General features: G+C 44.4%; 1 protein-coding gene across 1 annotated transcript in view; it reads left to right on the plus strand.

Moving 5' to 3' along the window:
* LOC309333192 (inositol polyphosphate 5-phosphatase OCRL-like) overlaps positions 1 to 2438 on the plus strand; it is a gene marked incomplete at its 5' end in the record, with an annotated part of 180548 nt that extends 178110 nt beyond the window's left edge. The window contains one exon of the mRNA XM_081846591.1: positions 2089 to 2438. Coding sequence (XP_081702717.1) covers positions 2089 to 2092 — 4 coding nt within the window. The 3' untranslated portion in view covers positions 2093 to 2438. The remainder of the gene's footprint in view (positions 1 to 2088) is intronic.
* Between the last annotated feature and the right edge of the window lie 20418 nt (positions 2439 to 22856).

Consider the following 22856-nt stretch of genomic DNA (forward strand, 5'->3'; position numbering starts at 1 on the left):
GTAAATATGGCACAGTGTGAGCCAGATAGCTATATGGAAGTACAACAGCTTCCAAGCTCAGAAGCCGCAAAGTGGCAGGAAGCAATGGAAAAAGAGATGGCTTCAATGAAGTCTCTCGGTGTGTTTACAAGTACAGAGCTTCCAAAAGGGCAACAAGCTGTAGGTTGTCGATGGGTATATCGTTTAAAGCCCACAACTACTGAAGAGTTGCAGTATAAAGCCCGACTAGTTGCAAAAGGGTTTTCGCAGCGCAAAGGTGTTCACTATTCTCAAATCTATGCCCCTACTTCAAGATCGGAGTCACTAAGAATGCTTTTAGCCTCTTCAGCTAAGAAGGGAAATAAGCTGTTTCATTTTGATGTCAATGTGGCTTATTTAAATGCAGACTTACAGGAGGAAGTCTATATGACACCACCACCGGGTTTTGAAGGAGACAAGCCAAACCAGGTCTGGCGCCTACACAAATCCATTTATGGGTTGAAACAGTCCGCCCGTAATTGGAATTCCTGCTTAAATGATGCTCTAGAGAGCATGGGGTTCAGAAAGAGCGCAGCAGATGCGTGTCTTTATCTAAAAGGCTCGGGATGTGAACAAGAAGCAGTCTTGATATTTGTTGACGATTTATTATACAGTGGAAAGGATGATAAACTTGCACAACAATTTGCCACAAAGCTTGGAGAAAGGTTTCAGATAAAATCACTAGGCAATGTATCTGTTTATCTAGGAGTTAAAATTCAGCAAGATGAAAATGGGAACTATTGGCTCAGCCAAGAAGCTAAGATCCAGCAGTTGCTGGAAAGGTTTAAAATGGACAACTGTGCTGGTGTTAAAACCCCAATGGAGTTAAGTTACATAAAGGATGCTCAAGCCGAGCAACAGGCAGAGTTCTCTAATCCCGGGGTTTACCAGTCAGCGATAGGCAGTCTACTCCACATTGCACAGTGGACTCGGCCCGATATAACATATGCTGTCAACATGCTGTGTAGACAAGCTGAAAAACCATCAATGCATGCTTGGCAAGGAGTAAAAAGAGTTTTAAGGTATCTCCAAACTACCAAAAGGTTTCGCTTAAAACTATCAGCAGAGGGCAGCACACAACTTGAATGTTGGGCCGACAGTAGTTGGGCAGATGCTGGACCAGATAGAAAATCAGTGTCAGGAATGGCGATAAAATTTGGAAATGCACTAATTGGTTGGAGATCAAGAAAGCAGTCACTTATAGCTTTAAGTTCAACTGAATCTGAGTTTAATGCATTATCAGATGTATGTAGAGAACTAGAATTTTATAAGCAACTGGTACAAGAATTGTTTGGAGAATGTTCCCTACCTATCAGAGTGTGGGAAGACAATCAACCTTGTATTAAACTAGCTAAATCAGGTCAATTCAAGGCACACACAAAACACTTGGATATCCGTTATCAAAATGTATGCCAAAGTGTAAAACAAGGTTTAATTGAACTAAAGTATTGTCCAAGCCAAGAAAATCTCGCAGACGGTTTTACGAAAGCTTTGAGTCCGCAATTTCATAAATGTTTCTGTTCAGGTTTAAATTTGAATTAAGGTTGGTACAGCTCAGTGTTACGAGCGAGAGGGGGTGTTGCTATCAAAGGGTTAAAAGGTAGCAGAAACGCTCTAATCACTGAGCAGCTGGAGGTCATTAGGCTTCCAGGAACATGAGTTTGTATAAATAGTCAGTCTCCCATGTGTTTGTTCCTTTTTTCCCCTTCTCCCCTTTTGGGCGTGTTTGCTGATATGTGTGGTTCGTCGCCGGGGTTTTTTTTTGTTTTTTGTAAATAAACCTTATCTTTGAGTTCCAAACCGCTTGCTCCAAGACTCCTCTTTGAAAAGATACTGCCTCTCCTGCCCTTCTAAACCGCTGCGCGAAATGCTCTGCTGTAATGGGACTTGTGACGATGGAAGCGCACTGGGCATTTACATTAAACTAATTAAAGTTTAATGGGACAGATAGTGATCGGGCAAATTTAAAGGATAGAAAATCAGTGTCTGGCTGTGTAATAAAATTTGGTAACTCTCTGATTGGGTGGAGATCCAAGAAACAGAACCTGATTGCTTTGTCGTCAACAGAAGCTGAGTTCTGTGCCTTATCTGAGTTATGTAGAGATCTAGAATTTTACAAATGCTTGGCACGAGAGATGTATGAAAAGGCCATCACTCCAATCACTGTATGGGGTGATAATCAACCGTGTCTTAAGTTAGCACAAAATGGGCAGTTTAAAGGTCGTACAAAACATTTGGATATCTGCTTTCAAAATGTTTGTCAAACGGTAAAAGCAGGAATTGTTAAATTAAATTACTGTCCCAGTCATGAAAATCAAGCTGATGGTTTTACAAAACCGCTTGGGTTTCAGCGGCATGAAAACTTTTGTGAAGAAATGGGTCTGAAGTAATTTTGTTTTTGTATTGCCAGCGAGAGGGGTGTTAGGGTGTGAAACCTTAGACGCTGGCAAGTTAGCAATGTCATGTGACTTTAAGTAGTCAAGCTCGTTAAGTTGTTAAGTTGCTCATTATATAAAGAGTGTTTGTTTCCTCTGCCTAAGGGGGCGTGAAGCAAAAATGTCTGAAAGCTCCGGAGGTGTTTCTGTTATCTTTCTGCAATAAACCTGTCTTTGGAAAGACAGGCTTCCCTGTGTCGTTATTTCTTTGCTGCTGAGACTCTGAAGCTTGTACTGCAACAAGAATCTCTGCACTGGACTTAATTAATGCTCTGCAAAGAGAACTGTTGCAGGTTGCGCAGCAGAAGCGTTTACTGGACCAGTACACAGACTCTCTTAAACAATATATTTCTCTTATTTGCTATCTGTCCACATACGTTTTATTCACAGTCAATGAACTTTCCCAAAACGTCAGTCTTACTAGCAGCCCGTTTCCGGTGGTAATTTATCTTTCTTCGCTCTCTCTCCTGCAGGCTTACACGATCCAAAATTTTCCCCCTCTTCTCCTGCTTCCAAGGGGAGGTTTAATGATTTTAACCGATGGAGGTTTAATCCTTTACAGAAGACTTTCCAAGACTTTAGCTTGCAGCCTCTTTGCTTCAGTCTATTTACAAAAGGGGAAGGCGGACTTCCTGTTTTAAACCTCCCCGTTTCGGTGCCAAATTAAGACGTTTAAAAATCCAATTTTCCGTTCTACTCATGGGTAGTTGTTTTAAGATCAAATTGTCCACAGGAAAAAGTCAGCGCTCTCCGACAACAGCTATGCGGCTTCACTCCGTGAAAGAAGCAGTCAATTCGAAGCACCGCACCACTCACCCCACGCCGCTCCGGATCCCCGAAACCGGGTTTCCCCGCGAGTAGGGGAGGCGCAAAAGGTGCAGCCGAATCCCACGTTCACAGGCTTCTCCCGCCTGTGATTTTTGGTGGGTCCCGCCTTCGCCGTGGCGGCCAGACCCTAATTTCCACGAAGCAAATTCCTCCCGATCAGAGGAATTCAGCCATTGCTGGAGGTGCCAACCCGGAAGTCCATGGGACTCTCAAGAGTCTCCTCCAGCACCAGAATTCAAAAGCATCAATTCTTCGGCGATCAGCCTTCTTTATGGTCCAGCTAGATACAATGTAGCAATGTCAGGCCAGGCCACTTCCAAAAAGAACCGTCTGTATTAAAAAAGCCTAAAAACACTTGGAAATTCACTTCCGGAGGCGGCGCGAAGGGTAATGGCTGCCCTTTCCTAACCGGGAAGGGAGCTCCGCTCGAGAAAGGGTCGTCCGCTACGGCGAAGCGGAGACCCACAACGGAAAACCGCAGGCGGCAGAAGCCTGCGGTCCTGGGACCCGGCGGGCGCCAGTAGCGGCCCCCAAAACGTTGAAGGAACCCCATAAGGGGCTCCGGATCGTGGAGGAGGCTGCGGCGCTGAGGGTCGTTCCGCAATCGGCGGAGTGAAGCCGCGTAGCTGTTGCCAGTGAGCGCTGACCTTTCTTCCTGAAATTTTTGCTTTGAAAACAACAACCCGTGAGTAAATAATTGACTGTATGCAATTTGGAACTTTAAAGCATTAAATTTGGCTGAAAGCGGAGTGACGAAAAACAGGAAGTCCGTCTTCCGCTCCCGTTGAACTTGAACGCAAAGAGCTGGAGGAGTGGAGGCAAAGAGAGACCTTTTAAACTATTTGATCTGAGCACCCATTGAACTTTATCTTAAGTGGAATAACAATTTCATGTACTGGACTTTATGAATTTTAGCTGCATGGGGATATCTTTCTTCTCTTGGAGCTACATTTTAACTAAAAACCCCAGGTGCTGGAGCTGCCTGAGAAATTGAGCTGTCAGTTTGCAGTTTGCAGTTTGGATACTTTGAATCTGAACTTTGAAACAATCTGAGAGAGTCTGAACTTGCTACTTTGAGGCATTTGGATTACCAGTTTGCACCATCAGAAACACTGTTGCTGTATTAAACCCTAACTCTGCTGAAAAATTTTTTATTGAAGGTCCTTGGACTTAGAAATCTGACTTTATTTTAACTGAAATTGATCTCTTCCTTGAAATATTTTAAACTCCCCCTAGAGGATTTGGGACTTATAGCAGTGACTCTTATTTTACTTTCCTTTTCCCGGCCCTCTGTTGACTGTTACCATCTGGGCCGCTGCTTTCTCATGGGAACAACTCAGCTTGACCTTGACTTTTAGATAACTTTGGAATGAGTGGTGCAAGAAGGAGAGGAAGAACTAAACAAACAACTTTGACAACTTTAACCGCAGCCTCACAGGCACGTAGATCATCTGTGCCTACTTTGACTTCTGAGGAGGAAGCTGCCTCTCTGCCACGGGCAGGGGAGGGAGAAACTGAGGAATTACAATTGGAAGATATGGCCTCAGGGGCAAGCACTGCTATTTTAGAGAAAATTTCTGAAAAATTAGAATCTTTGGACAAGAAAGTAGAATCTTTGGACAAGAAGGCCGATGAGCAAACATATAAAATTGACCAGAACACAGAATGTTTAAATAAATTATCTGGACAAGTTGCACAGAATACTCAAGCAATTGGAGAATTGAAGGAGGCTGCAGGGGAAAATTGGAAATTGGCTGAAGATACCAGCCAAAAACTTGAAAATTTAGAACAAGAGGTAAGACCACTCTGCAAACAAGTAGGTGAACACCAGACCTATCTATCTATGATTGAACTGCGGAACCGGGAGAGCAATTTAAGGATAAGAGCAATACCAGAAGTGGAAGAAGGCAACCTAGCTGAGTTTTTGACCAAAGAATTCTCCAAATTTTGGAGCTTAGAGGAAAAGGATTTTAAAATTGTTTCAGCTTTTAGGCTCGGAAGACTTATAAAGAAAGAGAAGCCCAGAGACTGTTTGATAACATTGAGGTCAAAGGAGGAAAGGGACAAGATTCTGGGCCTACACTACGGAAAGTCACTGGACATTCTGGACAAAAGAATTGAGATCTACATGGATATTCCTAAACAACTGTTAGATCTTAGATCTAACTATTTGGAGTTGACAAGATTACTAAGGAAGAATTCAATCATCTTTAGGTGGGAATTTCCTCAAGGACTATCTTTTACCTTTAGAGGGAAGAAGATCAAAATCAGAACATTGGAAGATAGAGATAAATTTCTGAACGTATACGGAGAGGACCTTCACAAAGGAATTGACCAACTTCCAGGGCCTGAAACACCAGAGGTACCTGCACCCTTGGACCCTGAAGATCCTTTGAATAAGGTACCACCCCTTGAAAAATAACCAGATTTATTCAGGATGTCTCTGCAACTTTTGAGTTGGAACATTAATGGCTGTAACATCCCGGAAAAAAGGAGGAAAATTTTTCATATATTAAAAAAAGAACAATTGGACATTATCTGCTTACAAGAAACACATGTGACTAGGCTCCATAGAAAGGTGTTAATAAACAAAAGACTTGGTCAAGAATTTATATCTTCGGACAGAGTAAAGAAGCGAGGAGTGGTGATATATGCAAAAGAGAGCCTGTCACCTAAATTTTTATTCAAAGATGAACATGGAAGAATATTAGCAATTGAGATACAACATCAAGGAGAAAAGATTCTGATATTAGGAATTTATGCACCAAATGACGGGAAATCGGAATTTTATAAGAAGTTGCATGAGATTATGCTGGACTATCTGGACTACAACAACATCATTATGATGGGAGATATGAATGGGGTCGTATCGACTAACATGGATAAGTCACAAAATCAAAATGTTACAAAAGACGGCAGACTACCAAAGACCTTTTTTGAAATGACCGACAATATGGACTGGATTGACATTTGGAGAACTAAGAACCCCCTGGGAAGAGAGGGAACATTCTTCTCTGAAGCCCAGCTGACTTGGACAAGAATCGACCAAATATGGATAACTAGAGGTCTGGCACCCAAGGTTAGAAAAGTGGAAATCTGCCCAAAGACCTGCTCCGACCATAACGCGCTGAAGATGGATATGACACTTTTGCCAACCGGCTCCTTTAGATGGAAGATGAACGATAGCTTGTTTAGAGACCAGGAGATTATTAAGAAGGCCCAAAAAACTCTGAAGGATTATTTCGAAATAAATATGAACACTACGGTGGAAAAAAGAACTATCTGGGACGCAAGCAAAGCTGTGATGAGGGGGTTCTTGATACAACAGAACGCCGTAAAGAAAAGGACACAAAATGAAAGGAAAGATAAGATCTTGCAGAAAATTAAAGAATTGGAGAAGAAATTAAGATCAAATCCGAAGTCACAGCCGATTCTGAGAGAAATTAAACTATACCAAGCACAATATTCTAAATTGATAAACCAAGAAATAGAATGGAAGATTAAATTAATGAAACAAAAAACTTTTGAATCGGCGAATAAATGTGGGAAACTGCTTGCTTGGCAGTTGAAGAAGAGACAGAAATTAAATACAGTTACAAACCTAGAAATTGAAGGAAGAAACATTCAGAACCCCATGGAAATTAGAAAGTGCTTCCAGAGATACTTCAAAAAATTATACACTCAAGGGCCGCAAGATGAGGCTGAGATTAAACAATTTTTGGAAAGAAATGGACTAACAAAGTTGTCACAAAAAAACAGACTAATCCTGAACAACAAAATAACACAACAAGAGATTGAACAAGCCATTCAGAACATGCAATTGGGCAAATCTCCAGGGCCAGATGGCTTGACTTCCAAGTATTATAAGACATTAAAAGACTATCTGATCCAACCAATGATGGAGGTCTGTAATGAAATTATGGAAGGGAAGAAGGCGCCGGAATCGTGGAAGGAAGCTTTTATCACATTGATACCAAAATCGGAAACTGAAAAGACACAACTCAAAAACTATCGTCCCATTTCCCTTCTGAATGTGGATTACAAAATATTTGCAGACATTTTGGCAAGTAGACTTAAAAGAGTTCTTAATGAAGTAATTCATAAAGACCAGGCAGGCTTTCTCCCAGGTAGACATATGTTTGCTAATACTAGGAACATTATTGACATTTTGGAACTTTTGCAAACAGACATAAATACAAAAGCAGTGTTGATTTTTATAGATGCGGAGAAGGCCTTTGATAATATTTCTTGGAAATTTATGAAAGGAAATTTGAAAGAAATGGGAGTGGGACGGGGGTTTGAGAATGGGATTGATGCAATATATTCAGAACAAAAGGCTAAATTGATAGTTAACAATGTGGTTACAGAAGAGTTCAAAATTGAAAAAGGAACACGACAAGGCTGCCCGATCTCCCCTCTGTTATTTATCTCGGTTCTGGAGGTGCTCTTGAACATGATCAGAGGGGACCGGTTGGTGGAAGGGATTCAGGTCGGAGCGAAACAATACAAACTTAAAGCTTTTGCAGATGACCTAGTTTTGACCCTGCAGGAGCCAGAATCTAGTACGAAAAGAGTATTACAATTGATACAGGACTTTGGTCGGGTGGCGGGATTTAAATTAAACAAACAGAAAACCAAGGTGCTGGGAAAAAATTTGACAGACATAGAGTCAGAACGGTTTCAGAGAGAAACAGAATTAACTATGGTTAAAAAGGTAAAGTACCTAGGGGTAAACATAACAGCAAAAAACCTGAGTCTATTAAAGGATAACTATGAAAAATGTTGGTCTGAAATTAAGAGAGACTTGGATAGTTGGACAAAATTGAAGCTTTCTTTGTTAGGCCGAATTGCTGCTATTAAGATGAATGTATTGCCAAAAATGTTGTTTTTGTTTCAAACATTACAGATTGTGGACAAAACGGAGTGCTTCCGGAAGTGGCAGAAAGATATATCTAAATTTGTCTGGCAGGGCAAAAAGCCCAGAATTAAGTTTAAGATATTAACAGATGCGAAAGAAAGAGGGGGCTTTGCCCTGCCAGACTTAAAGTTGTACTATGAAGCCGCAGCTTTCTGCTGGCTAAAAGACTGGCTACTTCTCGAAGACACTGACGTACTGGACCTGGAAGGTTTTAACAATGCTTTTGGTTGGCATGCATACTTATGGTATGAGAAAGTTAAGATCAATAAGGCCTTTAAGAACCATATTGTCAGGAAAGCAGTGTTTAATGTCTGGACAAAATATAAAGACTTATTGGAAAATAAAACTCCAAGGTGGCTTTCACCTCTGGAGGCTAAGGCCCGAAAAAGACCCAATATGGAGGCCAAATGGCCAAAATATTGGGAAATATTAGAAAAAGATGGAGACAATTGGAAATTGCAGAGTTTGGAGAAAATGAAGGATAAGGTGCGAGACTGGTTACATTATGCTCAGATTAAAGAAGTTTTTAAAAATGACAAAAAGTTAGGGTTCCAGGTGGAGAAATCGAAGTTAGAAACAGAATTGTTAGAACCAAAGACCAAAATGAAGAAAATGAAGGAACATTCTTTCACCTCTGGTGGACATGCCCTAAGGTGAAGGTCTTCTGGGAAATGATATATAATGAGCTGAAAAAGGTATTTAAGTATACCTTCACAAAGAAACCAGAGGCCTTCCTTCTGGGTATTGTCGGCCAGAAGGTGTTAAAGAAGGATCGAACATTTTTTATGTATGCAACAACGGCAGCAAGGATTCTCATCGCAAAAAACTGGAAAACTCAAGATCTACCCACACTGGAAGAGTGGCAGATGCAGCTGATGGACTATATGCAACTGGCCGAGATGACTGGCAGAATCCGTGATCTGGGAGAAGAGAAGATGGAGGAAGACTGGGAGAAATTCAAGATGTATCTACAAAAACATTGTAATTTGGTTGAATGTTAAGAAGGATGCTAGATTATAAAAAACTGGCCACCACTAAACTAGATTTAAATTTGATGATAAGTGAGACTAAAGAAAATATAAAATTTTTTGGAAGAAGTGCTAGATTATATTTGAATGAGTGGACATGAGATTGTAAACAAGTTGATAATTTGTTTGGAAAAAATTTTTAACGATGTAAATGGGAGCGGGAGACGTGAGGGAGTCCAAGGAAGTGATGAAATTGTTGTGATAGAAGTAAGATTGTTTATTATGTGTGCATTTATATTTAAAAACCTTAATAAATATTTATTTAAAAAAAAAAAAAACATTTGGAAATTCATAGAAAACCACTGGTTTCACCAATTCTCTTCAATCCACCGCCAGTCTGCGTCATTGGCCAATAATAATAATAATAATAATAATAATAATAATAATAATAATTTATTATTTGTACCCCGCCCATCTGGCTGGGTTTCCCCAGCCACTCTGGGCGGCTTCCAACAAAGATGAAAAATACACTAAAATGTCACATATTAAAAACTTCCCTGAACAGGGCTGCCTTCAGATGTCTTCTGAATGTCAGGTAGTTGTTTATCGCATTGACATCTGATGGGAGGGCGTTCCACAGGGCGGGCGCCACTACCGAGAAGGCCCTCTGCCTGGTTCCCTGTAACTTGGCCTCTCGCAATGAGGGAACCGCCAGAAGGCCCTCGGCGCTGGACCTCAGTGTCCGGGCAGAACGATGGGGGAGGAGACGCTCCTTCAGATATACTGGACCGAGGCCGTTTAGGGCTTTCAAGGTCAGCACCAACACTTTGAATTGTGCTCGGAAACGTACTGGGAGCCAATGTAGGTCTTTCAAGACCGGTGTTATATGGTCTCGGTGGCTGCTCCCAGTCACCAGTCTAGCTGCCGCATTCTGGATTAGTTGTAGTTTCCGGGTCACCTTCAAAGGTAGCCCACGTAGAGCGCATTGCAGTAGTCCAAGCGGGAGAGAACCGGAGCATGCACCACTCTGGCGAGACAGTCTGCAGGCAGATAGGGTCTCAGCCTACGTACCAGATGGAGCTGGTAAACAGCTGCCCTGGATACAGATTTGACCTGTGCCTCCATGGACAGCTGTGAGTCCAAAATGACTCCCAGGCTGCGCACCTGGTCCTTCAGGGGCACAGTTACCCCATTCAGGACCAGGGAATCCTCCACACCTGCCCGCCTCCTGTCCCCCCAAAACAGTACTTCTGTCTTGTCAGGATTCAACCTCAATCTGTTAGCCACCATCCATCCTCCAACCGCCTCCAGACACTCACACAGGACCTTCACCGCTGTCAGGGAACTGCCATCGGATCTCAGGGGGGTGGAGAGGCTCTCGGATGCTGGGGAGGGAACCAGCAGGGAAAGAGGAAGAGCTTCCGCTGAGGAAGAAGGGAAGGAGGAGGAGGAGGAGGGAAGGCTCAGTGATGCTTCCAGCGAGACCAGTGGAGAGAGCTCAGGACCTCCCCTGGGGACACCCACTCTGCGCAGAAAGCTGACACGCAGGGAATCCAGGCGGAGACTTTCTGTCAAGGAGCTCTTATGTTGGAAAAAGTTCAGGAAATGCCCACTGACGGATTCTGCCAGTGATCAAGACAGCCACGGAGTAAGGGCTGTCCAGCTAGGGAAGGTTTTAGCCAACTACTCAACTTGGAGCGGTTTGGCGTTTACGCACAAGCAACCCCTAATCCCATTACAGCAATCCGTCAGTCTCCGACGTTGTTTGTGCGAAGGGGCATTATGAGCAACACAGAAGGAGCCGGAGGCGGAGGGGGAGCCAGGGGAGGACCAACTCTGGAGGAGAGAAACAGAGATTTGCAACAACAGCTGGCTCTCCTAGCGGCGCAGCTCGATGAGAGGCGGGCTCAGGATGCGCAGGGGAAACCCACCCCCATCTCAAGGAAGGTACCGGGACTGGTGCATAAGTTTGGGGGCGATCCGAGGGACTACCAGGCTTTTAAGACAGAGGTGCAGTATGTACTGGATCTACAATATGATGACTTTGTGGACGAGGGGGCGAGAGTTGCCTTCGTGGTCGGACACCTGGAGGCGGGAGCCAGAGAGTGGGTTAGACCACTGATGGCATCGGATAATGATGCCCTAAAAGACTTGAGGAAGTTCTTTGCAGCCATGGATCTGATGTTTTCCAGCCAGATTGAGCAGAGCGTTGTACGCAGGCAGTTGATGGCGTGCAAACAAGGGAACCAATCAGTCAGAGAGTACTGGTCGTGATTTGCCATGCTCATACACCGACTTGGTTGGGATTTGACTTCGGAACCGATTCAGATGTTATTTGAGGAAGGCCTAGCCCCCGCAGTAAAAGACGAACTTTCCCGCGCGCCCCACCCGCAGTCGATGGATCAGCTGACTAAGGCTGTGCTTGCCATTGGAGCGCGGCAGGAAGCACGGGCTCTGGAGAAGCGGGAAGGGAGAGGAGAGCGTTGGAATGACTTCCGCATTCCTGAAATACCAGAGCAACCTTCCCTGCCGGCGGAGCCAATGGAGAACGGAGGCGCGTGCGCGGGCGGGGTTTCAAACTCTGGTGAAGTTCGAAAGAAGGAGGGGAAAACGACCAAGAAGTGTTTCCTCTGCCAACAGCCAGGGCATTTTGCCAGGGTCTGCCCTCAAAGGAAAGCATGGCAAGGAATGGTGGGGGCGGCCGGGAGTGAGGAGGAGGGGCTTAAGGAGCAGGGAAAAGCCAACGGTTGGCTGCCGATAGGGCCCAGCAGCCAGGCAAACAACCAGTAAATGTGCCCAAGCCAGAGCCCCCCCGAGCAGCCATCGCCATAGAAGTGGTGCTAGAGCTCCCCAACGGCCACCCACTCAAGATAAAGGCGCTGTTGGACTCAGGCAGTTCTTGCAATTTCCTTAGCAAGGAATTTGCGTTAGAGCACCAGCTGCAGACTCTGCCACTAGGGAGTCCCTTACAAGTCACGACGATCGATGGGAGGGAACTCCTGGGAGGGGAGGTAACACACCAGACGCCCCCCATGAGAATGAGGGTTGCAAGGCACACTGAAATTATTGCCTTTCACGTAGCCACCCTGGCAGGACCGCCAATTATACTGGGAATGAGCTGGCTGGCGCTACATGACCCGTTAGTGGGATGGCACCAGCGGACGGTCTCATTCGGGTCAGCTCACTGCTTGGAACACTGCCATGGGGGGGAACCCCGAGGATGGCAATAGCCAGAGTGGCAGGGATGGCGGTGGGAGAGAAGGGGCAGGTACCACCGCAGTACGCTGACTTGCAAGTTGTCTTCAGTGAGAAAGAAGCGGATAGACTGCCTCCTCATAGGCCCTTTGACTGCCAAATCAACCTACTCCCAGGAGCTCAGCTGCCAGTGGGCAAACTGTACACCATGTCGGACAGGGAGATGCAGGAGTTGAGGGAATTTATAGACAAGAACCTAAAAAGAGGGTTCATAAGGGAATCAAGGGCGGTGGGGGGCAGTCCAGTGTTCTGTGTGGAAAAGAAGGACACTAATAAACCCAGGCTGGTAGTGGACTTCCGGGCCGTGAATTCGGTGTCGGAACCCGTGACCTTCCCCATGCCCAGGATTGATGACATTTTGACCAGGGTGAGGAAGGGAAAGATTTTCACCAAGCTGGACCTAAGAGGGGCGTACAATCTGATCAGGATGAGGGAGGGAGATGAATGGAAAACCACCATGTTCACCCCTCTGGGGGCCTTCGAGTATCTCGTTATGCCCTTCGGACTACAAGCGGTACTGGAATGGAAGACACCCAAGACCAGGAAGGACGTGCAGAGGTTCCTAGGGTTTGGAAACTTCTATCAGAAGTTCATCAAAAACTTTGCCCACTTAACGGCACCCATCACAGATTGCCTCAGTAGCAAGAAGAAGTTCGTCTGGACGGAGGAAGCGCAGGAATCTTTTGAAAGGCTAAAGAAGGTGTTCGCTTCGGAAGAGCAGCTCTTGCACGTGGATCTGCAGAAGCCAATGAGGCTGGAGACCGATGCATCGGACAGAGCGGTGGGGGCCGTACTGCTTCAGCCGGGGAGGAACCAGTCCGACTGGAGACCGTGTGCCTTTTTCTCCAGGAAGTTGAACAAGTCGGAGCAGAACTACACGGTGTATGACCGGGAGCTGCTGGCTATCTACGAAGCGTTTCGATGCTGGAGACATTTGCTGATAGGGGCGCAGCACAAGATCCAGGTGTGCACAGACCATAAGAACCTGGAATACTGGAGAACGGCGAGGGTACTCAATCAGAGACAGGTGCGGTGGGCTCAGGAGTTTTCCAAATTCCATTTTGAGATTCGTTACGTACCGGGGGAGGAAAACGTCAGAGCAGACGCCCTCTCCCGGAAGCCAGAGTACCTGGAAGGAGAGGGAGCGCCGGAAGAACGACATGTGATACCCGAGGACCGATGGGTGTGTGGGGGAGTGTTGGTAGGGCGACGGGAGCTTGCAGAGGGGACGGCAGACGACGAGTACGCCCAAAGCAAGATCAGGGAACTCAGGGGGGCAGGAGGAAACCCCGGGGGCTTTGAGGAAAAGGATGGGGCACTGTATTACAGGGGGGCATTGTATATACCAGAGGGGAACTTGAGGAGTAGAGTACTCAAACAACTGCACAACAGCCCCACGGCGGGACATTTTGGGCAACACAAAACCATGTTGTTAGTCACCAGGCAGTTCTGGTGGCCAAAGGTGAGGGAAGATGTACGAGAATATATAAGGGGGTGCGACCGCTGCCAGAGAGCCAAAGGGGAGAGGGCGGCACCCGCAGGGTTACTGGAACCATTACCCACACCAGAAACACCATGGGAGGCAGTGTCCATAGATTTTATGACCGATTTGCCCAAGTCAAGGGGCAAAACGGCCGTCATGGTAGTAGTCGACTTGTTAACTAAGATGTGCCATTTTATCGCTTGCTCGCATGCGGTGATGGCGGAGGAAACCGCCAAGCTGTTTGTGGAACACGTTTTCAGGCTGCATGGCGCCCCCTTGAGGGTTGTATCAGACCGAGGGAAACAATTCACTTCCAGGTTCTGGAGGAAGCTCATGAGCCTACTACACGTCGAGGTCAACTTCTCGACGGCCAGGCACCCGGAGACCAATGGGCAGGCGGAAAGAGCGAACAGTATACTCCAACAATACTTACGGTGCTACGTCAGCGAGAGGGAGAATGACTGGGTAGAGAAATTGGCCTTGGCCGAATTTGCCTACAATAATGCGGAGCATGTGTCCACGGGGATGAGCCCGTTCATGGCCAATTATGGGTGTCACCCCAGGGCTTTCCTGGGGGAAGGGGAGGAGAGATGGAGTGTGCCCGCAGCGGAACAGTTTGTGGAAGAGATGGAAGCCCTGCACCAACAGCTTAAGATGAACTTGGAGAGGGCTAAGGAAGTGTACAAAAGGCAGGCAGATAGGAGCAGGAGGGAAGGAGAGACCATAAGGGTGGGGGACCGGGTGTGGTTGTCAACCCAAGGGTTACCGTTCAAGGGAGGTTGCAAGAAATTAAGGTCTAAGCGACTGGGACCCTTCGAGGTAACACAGCAGGTGAACCCGGTGGCCTTTAGGCTCAAACTGCCTGACAACATGAAACTACACCCGGTATTCCATAGGTCATTACTTTCACCATACCGGGAAGGGAGGGAATTTCAGGGACGAGAAGGAGAGGTTCCCGTACACCCACAGGTAGAGGAGAGGGAGCGCAGCAGTCACGTAGTGGAGATACTAGATTCAAGGTGGAAGGGGAGACAGGTGGAGTATCTAGTGGCTTGGGAGGGGGAGCCTGAGTCGGAAAATGCATGGGTGCCAGCAGAAACCATCAAGGATGAGTTTCTCCTGGAAGAGTTTCACCGCAGGTTCCCAAGGAGGCCCAGACCCTTAGCGAGATTCTGGGAGGAGCAATTTGGCACCACAGATGATGAAGAGGATTTTGTGGGTTTTCCAGTCTCTGGGCAGGAGGGAGGAGAAGTGTCTGAAGGGGTGGAATCGGATTGGGAAGATGCTCCCGTGGGAAGAGGTAGTAATAGGTGGAGAGCAGTGTTCGAGTCGTCAGAAGATGGGGAAGATTCCTTCCGGGGGTTCCCAGTGTCACCGGCCGAAGAAAGGGGACGGACCGGGGGTGAGGGGGGTCCTGGAGGGGAGGTGGATGTCAGGGAACTGCCATCGGATCTCAGGGGGGTGGAGAGGCTCTGGGATGCTGGGGAGGGAACCAGCAGGGAAAGAGGAAGAGCTTCCGCTGAGGAAGAAGGGAAGGAGGAGGAGTCGGAGGGATGGCTGAGGGACGCTTCCAGCGAGACCAGTGGAGAGAGCTCAGGACCTCCCCTGGGGACGCCCACTCTGCGCAGAAAGCTGACGCGCAGGGAATCCAGGCGGAGACTCTCTGTCAAGGAGCTCTTATGTTGGAAAAAGTTCAGGAAACGCCCACTGACGGATTCTGCCAGTGATTAAGACAGCCACGAAGTAAGGGCTGTCCGGCTAGGGAAGGTTTTAGCCAACTACTCAACTTGGAGCGGTTTGGCGTTTACGCACAAGCAACCCCTAATCCCATTACAACCGCCTTCACTGGTTCTGATTTAAAAGAGAGGTAGAGCTGGGTATCAACCCCATACTGATGAACAGCCAGCCCAAACCTCCTGATGATCTCTCCCAGTGGCTGCATGTAAATGTTGAAAAGCATGGGGGAGAGGACAGAACCCTGAGGCACCCCACAAGTGAGCGGCCAGGGGTCTGAACACTCATCCCCCACCACCACTTTCTGAACACGGCCCAGGAGGAAGGAGCGGAACCACTGTATGACAGTGCCCCCAGCTCCCAGCCCCTCTAGACGGTCCAGAAGGATGTTATGGTCGATGGTATCAAACGCCGCTGAGAGATCCAGCAGAACTAGGAAACAGCTCTCACCTTTGTCCCTAGCCCGCCGGAGATCATCAACCAGTGCGACCAAGGCAGTTTCAGTCCCATGATGAGGCCTGAATCCCGACTGGAAGGGATCCAAATGGTCCAAGGACTTGGGAACCCCTCGGTCCCCGCCAGAATTTCCCAAGCGGGAATGTTTCTATCATCTCTTGATTCGTATTTTTTGCGATTATTTTAGTCTTTTTCTTATTCAGTATAAACCCTGCCACTTGACCGAACTGCTCTATCTCTTCTAATTTTTTTTTTTTTTACACTTTTCAATGGTTCTTCCACTGTTAGTACCAGATCATCGGCAAAAGCTTTAACCTTATATTCATTTTGACCTACTGTCACCCCTTTCATTTCTCCATTTTTCCTTATTGATTTCAGAAAGACCTCCAGTACCAAGATGAATAACAACGGGGAAAGAGGACATCCCTGCCTTGTACCCTTGGTTATTCTTATGTCTTCTGTAGTAATATTACTTACTATCAGCTTTGCTCTCTGTTCTGTATATATAGCCTTTATTCCATTAAAAAATTCTTTTCCCACATCCATCAATTCCAATTTTTTTAACATAAATTGCCATGATATATTATCGAAGGCCTTTTCTGCGTCCACAAATATTAACATAGCTTGTTTCTCATTCCTGGCAGTCAAATATTCTAAAATATCAGTTATATTTCTTATATTGTCTTTCATCTGCCTGCCCGGAAGAAAACCCGCTTGATCTTTGTGTATAATTTCTTGTAATACCTTTTTCATCCTCATTGCCAATATACTTGCAAAGATTTTATAGTCTGTATTCAACAATGAAATAGGCCTATAATTTTTAACTTGTGTTAAATCGGAATCTTGTTTTGGAATAAAAGTGATAAAGGCTTCTTTCCAGGTTTCCGGGATTTCTCTTTCTTTCATAATGTTATTCATAACTTCTTTCATTGGTACAAGTAGGATGTGTTTCATTTCTTTATAGTAACTTGCCGTAAATCCATCTGGTCCTGGAGCTTTCCCTTTTTTCAATTCTTTTATTGCCTCTTTTATCTCTTCAGTTTCTATTGGGGCGTTCAGTCTGTCTTTTTTTCTGTCGGGATCTTCTGCACCTCTTTTTCTTTTAAAAATCTTTCTATTTTCCTCATATTATTCTTTTCTCTACTTTTGTATAGATGTCTGTAAAAGTCCAAGAATCCCTTTCTAATCCCTTTCGGATCATCTATTTCTGTACCTTCAATGATGATTTTATTAACAGTATTCTGTTCCTTCCTTTTCTTAATCTGCCACGCCAGCCATTTTCCTGATTTATTAGCGAATTCAAAGTTCCTTTGTCTCATTTTTTTTATATTCCATTCCACTTCTTTATTTATTATCATTGCAAATTGTGTTTGCAAAACCTTTATACCCTGTCTTTATACCCTGTCTTATTTTCAAATAAATATGAATACTGAGGTTGAAAAAAGAGTAATCTGGGATGCTAGTAAAGCCGTTATGAGAGGGTTTCTGATACAACAGAATGCAATCAAGAAGAGAAGTCAAAATGAAAGGAAAGACAAAATTCTGGAGAAAATAAAAGAAGGGGAGAAGAAATTGAGAGCAAAACCAACGTCGCAGGAGATTTTGAGAGAAATAAAATTATATCAAACACAATATATGGAATTGATGAATCAAGAAATAGAATGGAAAATCAAACAAATGAGACAAAAGACATTTGAATCAGCGAACAAATGCGGGAAACTCTTGGCTTGGCAAATGAGAAAACGACAAAAATTAAACACTATTACAAATCTAGAAGTGGAAGGAAAAAACATACATAACCCAACTGAGATCAGAAACTGTTTCCAGAAGTACTTTAAACAATTATGCTCACAAGGACCACAGAAAGAAATGGACATAGAACGATTTTTAAAGACAAATGGATTACAAAAAAATTCTCAAGAAAGTAAACTGATGTTGAACTATAAAATATCAGAACAGGAAGTAGAAGGTGCCATTCAAAATATGCAATTGGGCAAGTCTCCAGGACCGGATGGGCTGACTTCCAGGTACTGCAAATCTTTGAAGGAGTGTTTATTACAACCAATGAAATTTTGGAAGGGAAAAGGGCGCCAGAGTCGTGGAAAGAGGCATATATCACACTTATACCGAAAACAGAGACTGAAAAGACTCAACTTAAGAACTACCGCCCCATATCGTTATTAAATGTGGATTAAAAAATCTTTGCTGACATTTTGGCTAAAAGATTGAAAAAAGTATTGATGGAAGAGATTCATAAAGACCAAGCGGGCTTTCTCCCGGGAAGACATTTGTCTGACAATTTGAGGAATATAATTGATATTTTGGAAAAACTAGAAGTGAATATAAACACTAAAGCAGTTCTGATATTTGTGGACGCAGAGAAAGCTTTTGACAACATTTCTTGGAGTTTTATGAAAAAGAATCTACAGGGGATGGGGGTAGGGCAAGGTTTTGAAAATGGTATAGGTGCAATATATTCTGAACAGAAAGCAAAATTAATTGTAAATAATGTGGTTACGGAAGAATTTAAGATAGAAAAAGGGACACGACAGGGGTGCCCAATTTCCCCATTGCTTTTTATATCGGTTCTGGAGGTCCTGCTGAATATGATTAGAAGAGACCAGTTGGTTAAAGGTATACAGGTCGGAGCTAAACAGTACAAACTGAGAGCTTTTGCAGATGACTTAGTTTTGACGTTACAGGAGCCAGAATCTAGTACTAAAAGGGTTTTAGACTTAATTCAAGAATTTGGTCAAGTGGCAGGATTTAAATTGAACAAGTTAAAAACTAAGGTTTTAGAGAAAAATTTAACACCAATTGAAAAAGAAAGGTTTCAGAATGAGACAGGTTTGACTCTGGTTAAGAAAGTGAAATATTTGGGGATTAATATGACAGCAAAAAATGTGAATTTATTTAAAGATAATTATGAAAAAGGTTGGACGGAAGTGAAAAAAGATCTAGAAATTTGGTCAAACTTAAAGCTTTCCTTGTCGGGTCGAATTGCAGTTATAAAAATGAATGTATTGCCTAGAATGTTGTTTCTGTTTCAAACATTGCAAATTGTGGACAAGATGGACTGTTTCAAGAAGTGGCAGAAAGATATTTCTAGATAATAATAATAATAATAATTTATTATTTATACCCCGCCCATCTGGCTGGGCCTCCCCAGCCACTCTGGGCGGCTTCCATAGAAAGCAAAAATACAATAAAATATCACACGTTAAAAACTTCCCTGCCTTAAGATGTCTTCTGAATGTCAGGTAGTTGTTTATCGCTTTGACATCTGCTGGAAGGGCATTCCACAGGGCGGGCGCCACTACCGAGAAGGCCCTCTGCCTGGTTCCCTGTAGCTTTACTTCTCACAAAGATTTGTCTGGCAGGGCAAGAAGCCCAGAATAAAATTTAAGATATTAACTGATGTAAAGGAAAGGGGGGGATTTGCCCTGCTGGACTTCAAACTTTACTATGAATCAGCAGCATTTTGCTGGTTGAAAGACTGGCTGCTTCTTGAGAACACAGACATTTGGGACTTAGAAGGTTTTAATAATGCTTTTGGGTGGCATGCATATTTGTGGTACGACAAGGTTAAAGTACATAAAGCATTTAAAAATCATATTGTCGGGAAAGCATTATTTAATGTTTGGATAAGATACAAAGACTTATTGGAAAATAAAACCCCAAGGTGGTTGTCACCAATGGAAGCGAAAGCTTTTAAAAGACTCAATATGGAGTCCAAATGGCCAAAATATGGGGAAATTTTGGAACAAGAGGGAGATAAATTGAAATTGCAGAGTTTTGAGAAACTAAAAAGTAAAGTGCGAGACTGGCTTCATTATTATCAGATAATGGAGGCTTATAAATTGGATAAAAAAAATGGATTCCAGGTGGAAAAATCGAAATTAGAAACAGAATTGTTAGAACCCAAAACTAAGGTTTTGTCAAAGATGTATAACTTGCTGCTGAAATGGAACACTCAGGATGAAACGGTGAAGTCTGTTATGATTAAATGGGCACGGGATGCTGGACATAATATTATGTTTGCTGACTGGGAACAGTTATGGACCACCGGTATGAAATTTACGGCATGTAATGCCTTAAGAGAGAATATTATGAAAATGATTTACAGGTGGTACATGACCCCAGTCAAGCTTGCAAAAATTTACCATTTGCCCGATAATAAATGCTGGAAATGTAAAGAGACTGAAGGTACATTCTTTCACCTTTGGTGGACGTGCCCAAGGATTAAGGCTTTCTGGGAAATGATTTATAATGAAATGAAAAAGGTATTTTAAATATACCTTCTTGAAGAAACCAGAGGCCTTTCTCCTAGGCATGGTTGGCCAATTGGTGTTAAAGAAGGACAGAACTTTTTTATGTATGCGACAACAGCAGCAAGAATACTTATTGCAAAATATTGGAAGACACAAGATCTACCCACGCTGGAAGAATGGCAGGTGAAGATGATAGACTATATGGGATTGGCAGAAATGACCGGCAGAATCCGAGACCAGGGAAAAGAGTCGGCGGAAGAAGACTGGAAGAAGTTTAAAGATTATTTGCAGAAATATTGTAAAATTAATGAATGTTAGAATGATGTTGGACAGAAATTAAGTGGTTTCCAGCTGTAATGCCTTAAGAGATATGGAAAATAAGGTTTTGAAATAAGCAAAAACTAATGGGGAGGATTTGCTGAATTAATAATTTGAATTGGAATATAAGAAAGGGAGGTATGAGGAGGTCTGGAAAATAAGTTAAAAGAAAATAAGTAAAGGGAAATTCTATGTGTTTTTTAGTTGTCTTTATTTTTCTGTTTTTGTATTTCTGTATTTTTGTTGTTTCTTTTCTTTTTGTTTTACAATGTATTATTCTGGAAAATTTCAATAAATATCTTATTAAAAAAAATTCCTTTTTTCCTTTCTCTCTCCTTTTATTTTTCAATGAATTCTGCTGGATAAAAAATCCTCTCATCACAGCTTTGCTGGCATCCCATACTGTCTTCATTTTCGTGCCCTTGTTACAATTATTTACAAAATAGTCTGTCAAATACTTTTGTGCCCTATTAATGATTTTTTGATCATCTAGAAGGTAATCATTAATTCTCCATCTGAAGGTTCTTTCCTCATATCCTTTTATTTCAAATTTTATTGCACTGTGATCCGAAATTACTCTTGGTTGAATTTCATTATCCAATATTCTCGGAGTTAATTCATTGGATACCCATACTTGATCTATTCTTGACATTGATTGGTTTGGCTCAGGATGAAATGTGAACTCCTTTCCCAACGGGTGTCTAAGTCTCCAAATGTCTATTAAATTACAATTCTTTGTCATCGAAAAAAAAGTCTTAGGTAATTTTCCATCCTTACTCATCCCTGTTGCTTTCAGTCTGTCCATTTCCATTGACAACACTCCATTCATATCTCTCATTATTACTATCTTTTGGTCCATATATTCAAACAATTTTTCTTCTAATTTTTTGTAAAAATCAGTCTTACTATGTGTTCCCCATAAGGGAATAAGGGCAGATTTTTGTTTATTACAATATGCAGGAGTGGGCTGCAAAAGACGGAGTTTGGCCTCATCAGGTCCCCCTACCATGAACTCCTTAGGTGGGCCACCCTGCGTCCGCCTCGGCATCGCGCCTCGCTATTCTGCAACTCGAGATAACACTGAACTGCTCTGCAGGGTTGTTGTAAGGATTGCAAGTCAAGGCATCTGTCAGGGGCTCAGGAGCTGAGGCACAGGGAAGATGGGAGATGGAGAGCGAGGGGGAGGAATCCGAAGGGAGCGTAGGAGGGGACAGTGGTCCGAGGGATTCCATGAGCCTCTCCAGCGAATCGGAAGATTCACAGAGGGGAGCGCCAGTGGCCAGGGGCAGGGGGGTCCCAAGGGGAACGCCCCAGGAGCAAGGGGGCAGCAGGGACTCCCAGAGCAGTAGTTGGAAATCAGGACCAGCTTCCCCACCAGAGCAGAGTGGGGGGGAAGAGTCCCAGGCATCGGGGCCAGTGCATTCCCCACCAGGGAGAGGAGACGAGGCAGAGCCTACCACGCCTTCCTCGGAGAGTCGGACAACGGAAGGGAGGTCAGATCCGGCCAGTGTCACGGAAGAGGGAAGCAGTGATAGAAGTAGTGTAACGGTTAGGAGAAAGGTCACTGGGTTGGTGCGAGAAGCAAGTTCAAATGTACAGGAGCGCGGGACAGCAGAGAGTGAGGATTGGGAACCGGGTCCTAAAGCACGCCGGAGGCAGGGGGAGGAGCTAAGCGACTCAGCGTCGGAAGAGTCCAGAAAGGGCAATGCCCCAGAGGGCAGGAGGACCCAGAGGAGAAGAGAGCAGCGCAGGAGGTGGAGCAGGGCTAGGATCTTAAACTGGTGCGGAAGGGGCGGAGACTCAGACGGGACTTCGCCGATCTAGAGTTTAGACGTAGGGCTGCACGCTCTGGCTTTGAAATGGAAATTAAACTTCAATAAAGACTTTTGTACATAACATCAGCCTGGCGTTGGTCCTCTGTGAGGTGGGACCTAGAGGCAGCTCTGACAGTAAGTCCCGTCTCCTTAAAAACCTCGCAGCGTGAGTGGACGCAGCGAGGGGCGAAGATTGGTGCTTCGCGAGCTCACGAAAGCAAGACAAGATGACTACCGAAGAACACATAACAGCCCTGCAAAACGCAGTGGCACAACTTAACGCGGAAATTCTAGCCTCCAGGAAGAGGGAAGACAAAGCCGCTGCTGCCTGCAAGGATCTGCAAATCAGGTTGGAAAT

This window comes from Podarcis erhardii (genome assembly GCF_964252035.2).
Source record: "Podarcis erhardii genome assembly, chromosome: W".
NCBI classification, from domain to species: domain Eukaryota; kingdom Metazoa; phylum Chordata; class Lepidosauria; order Squamata; family Lacertidae; genus Podarcis; species Podarcis erhardii.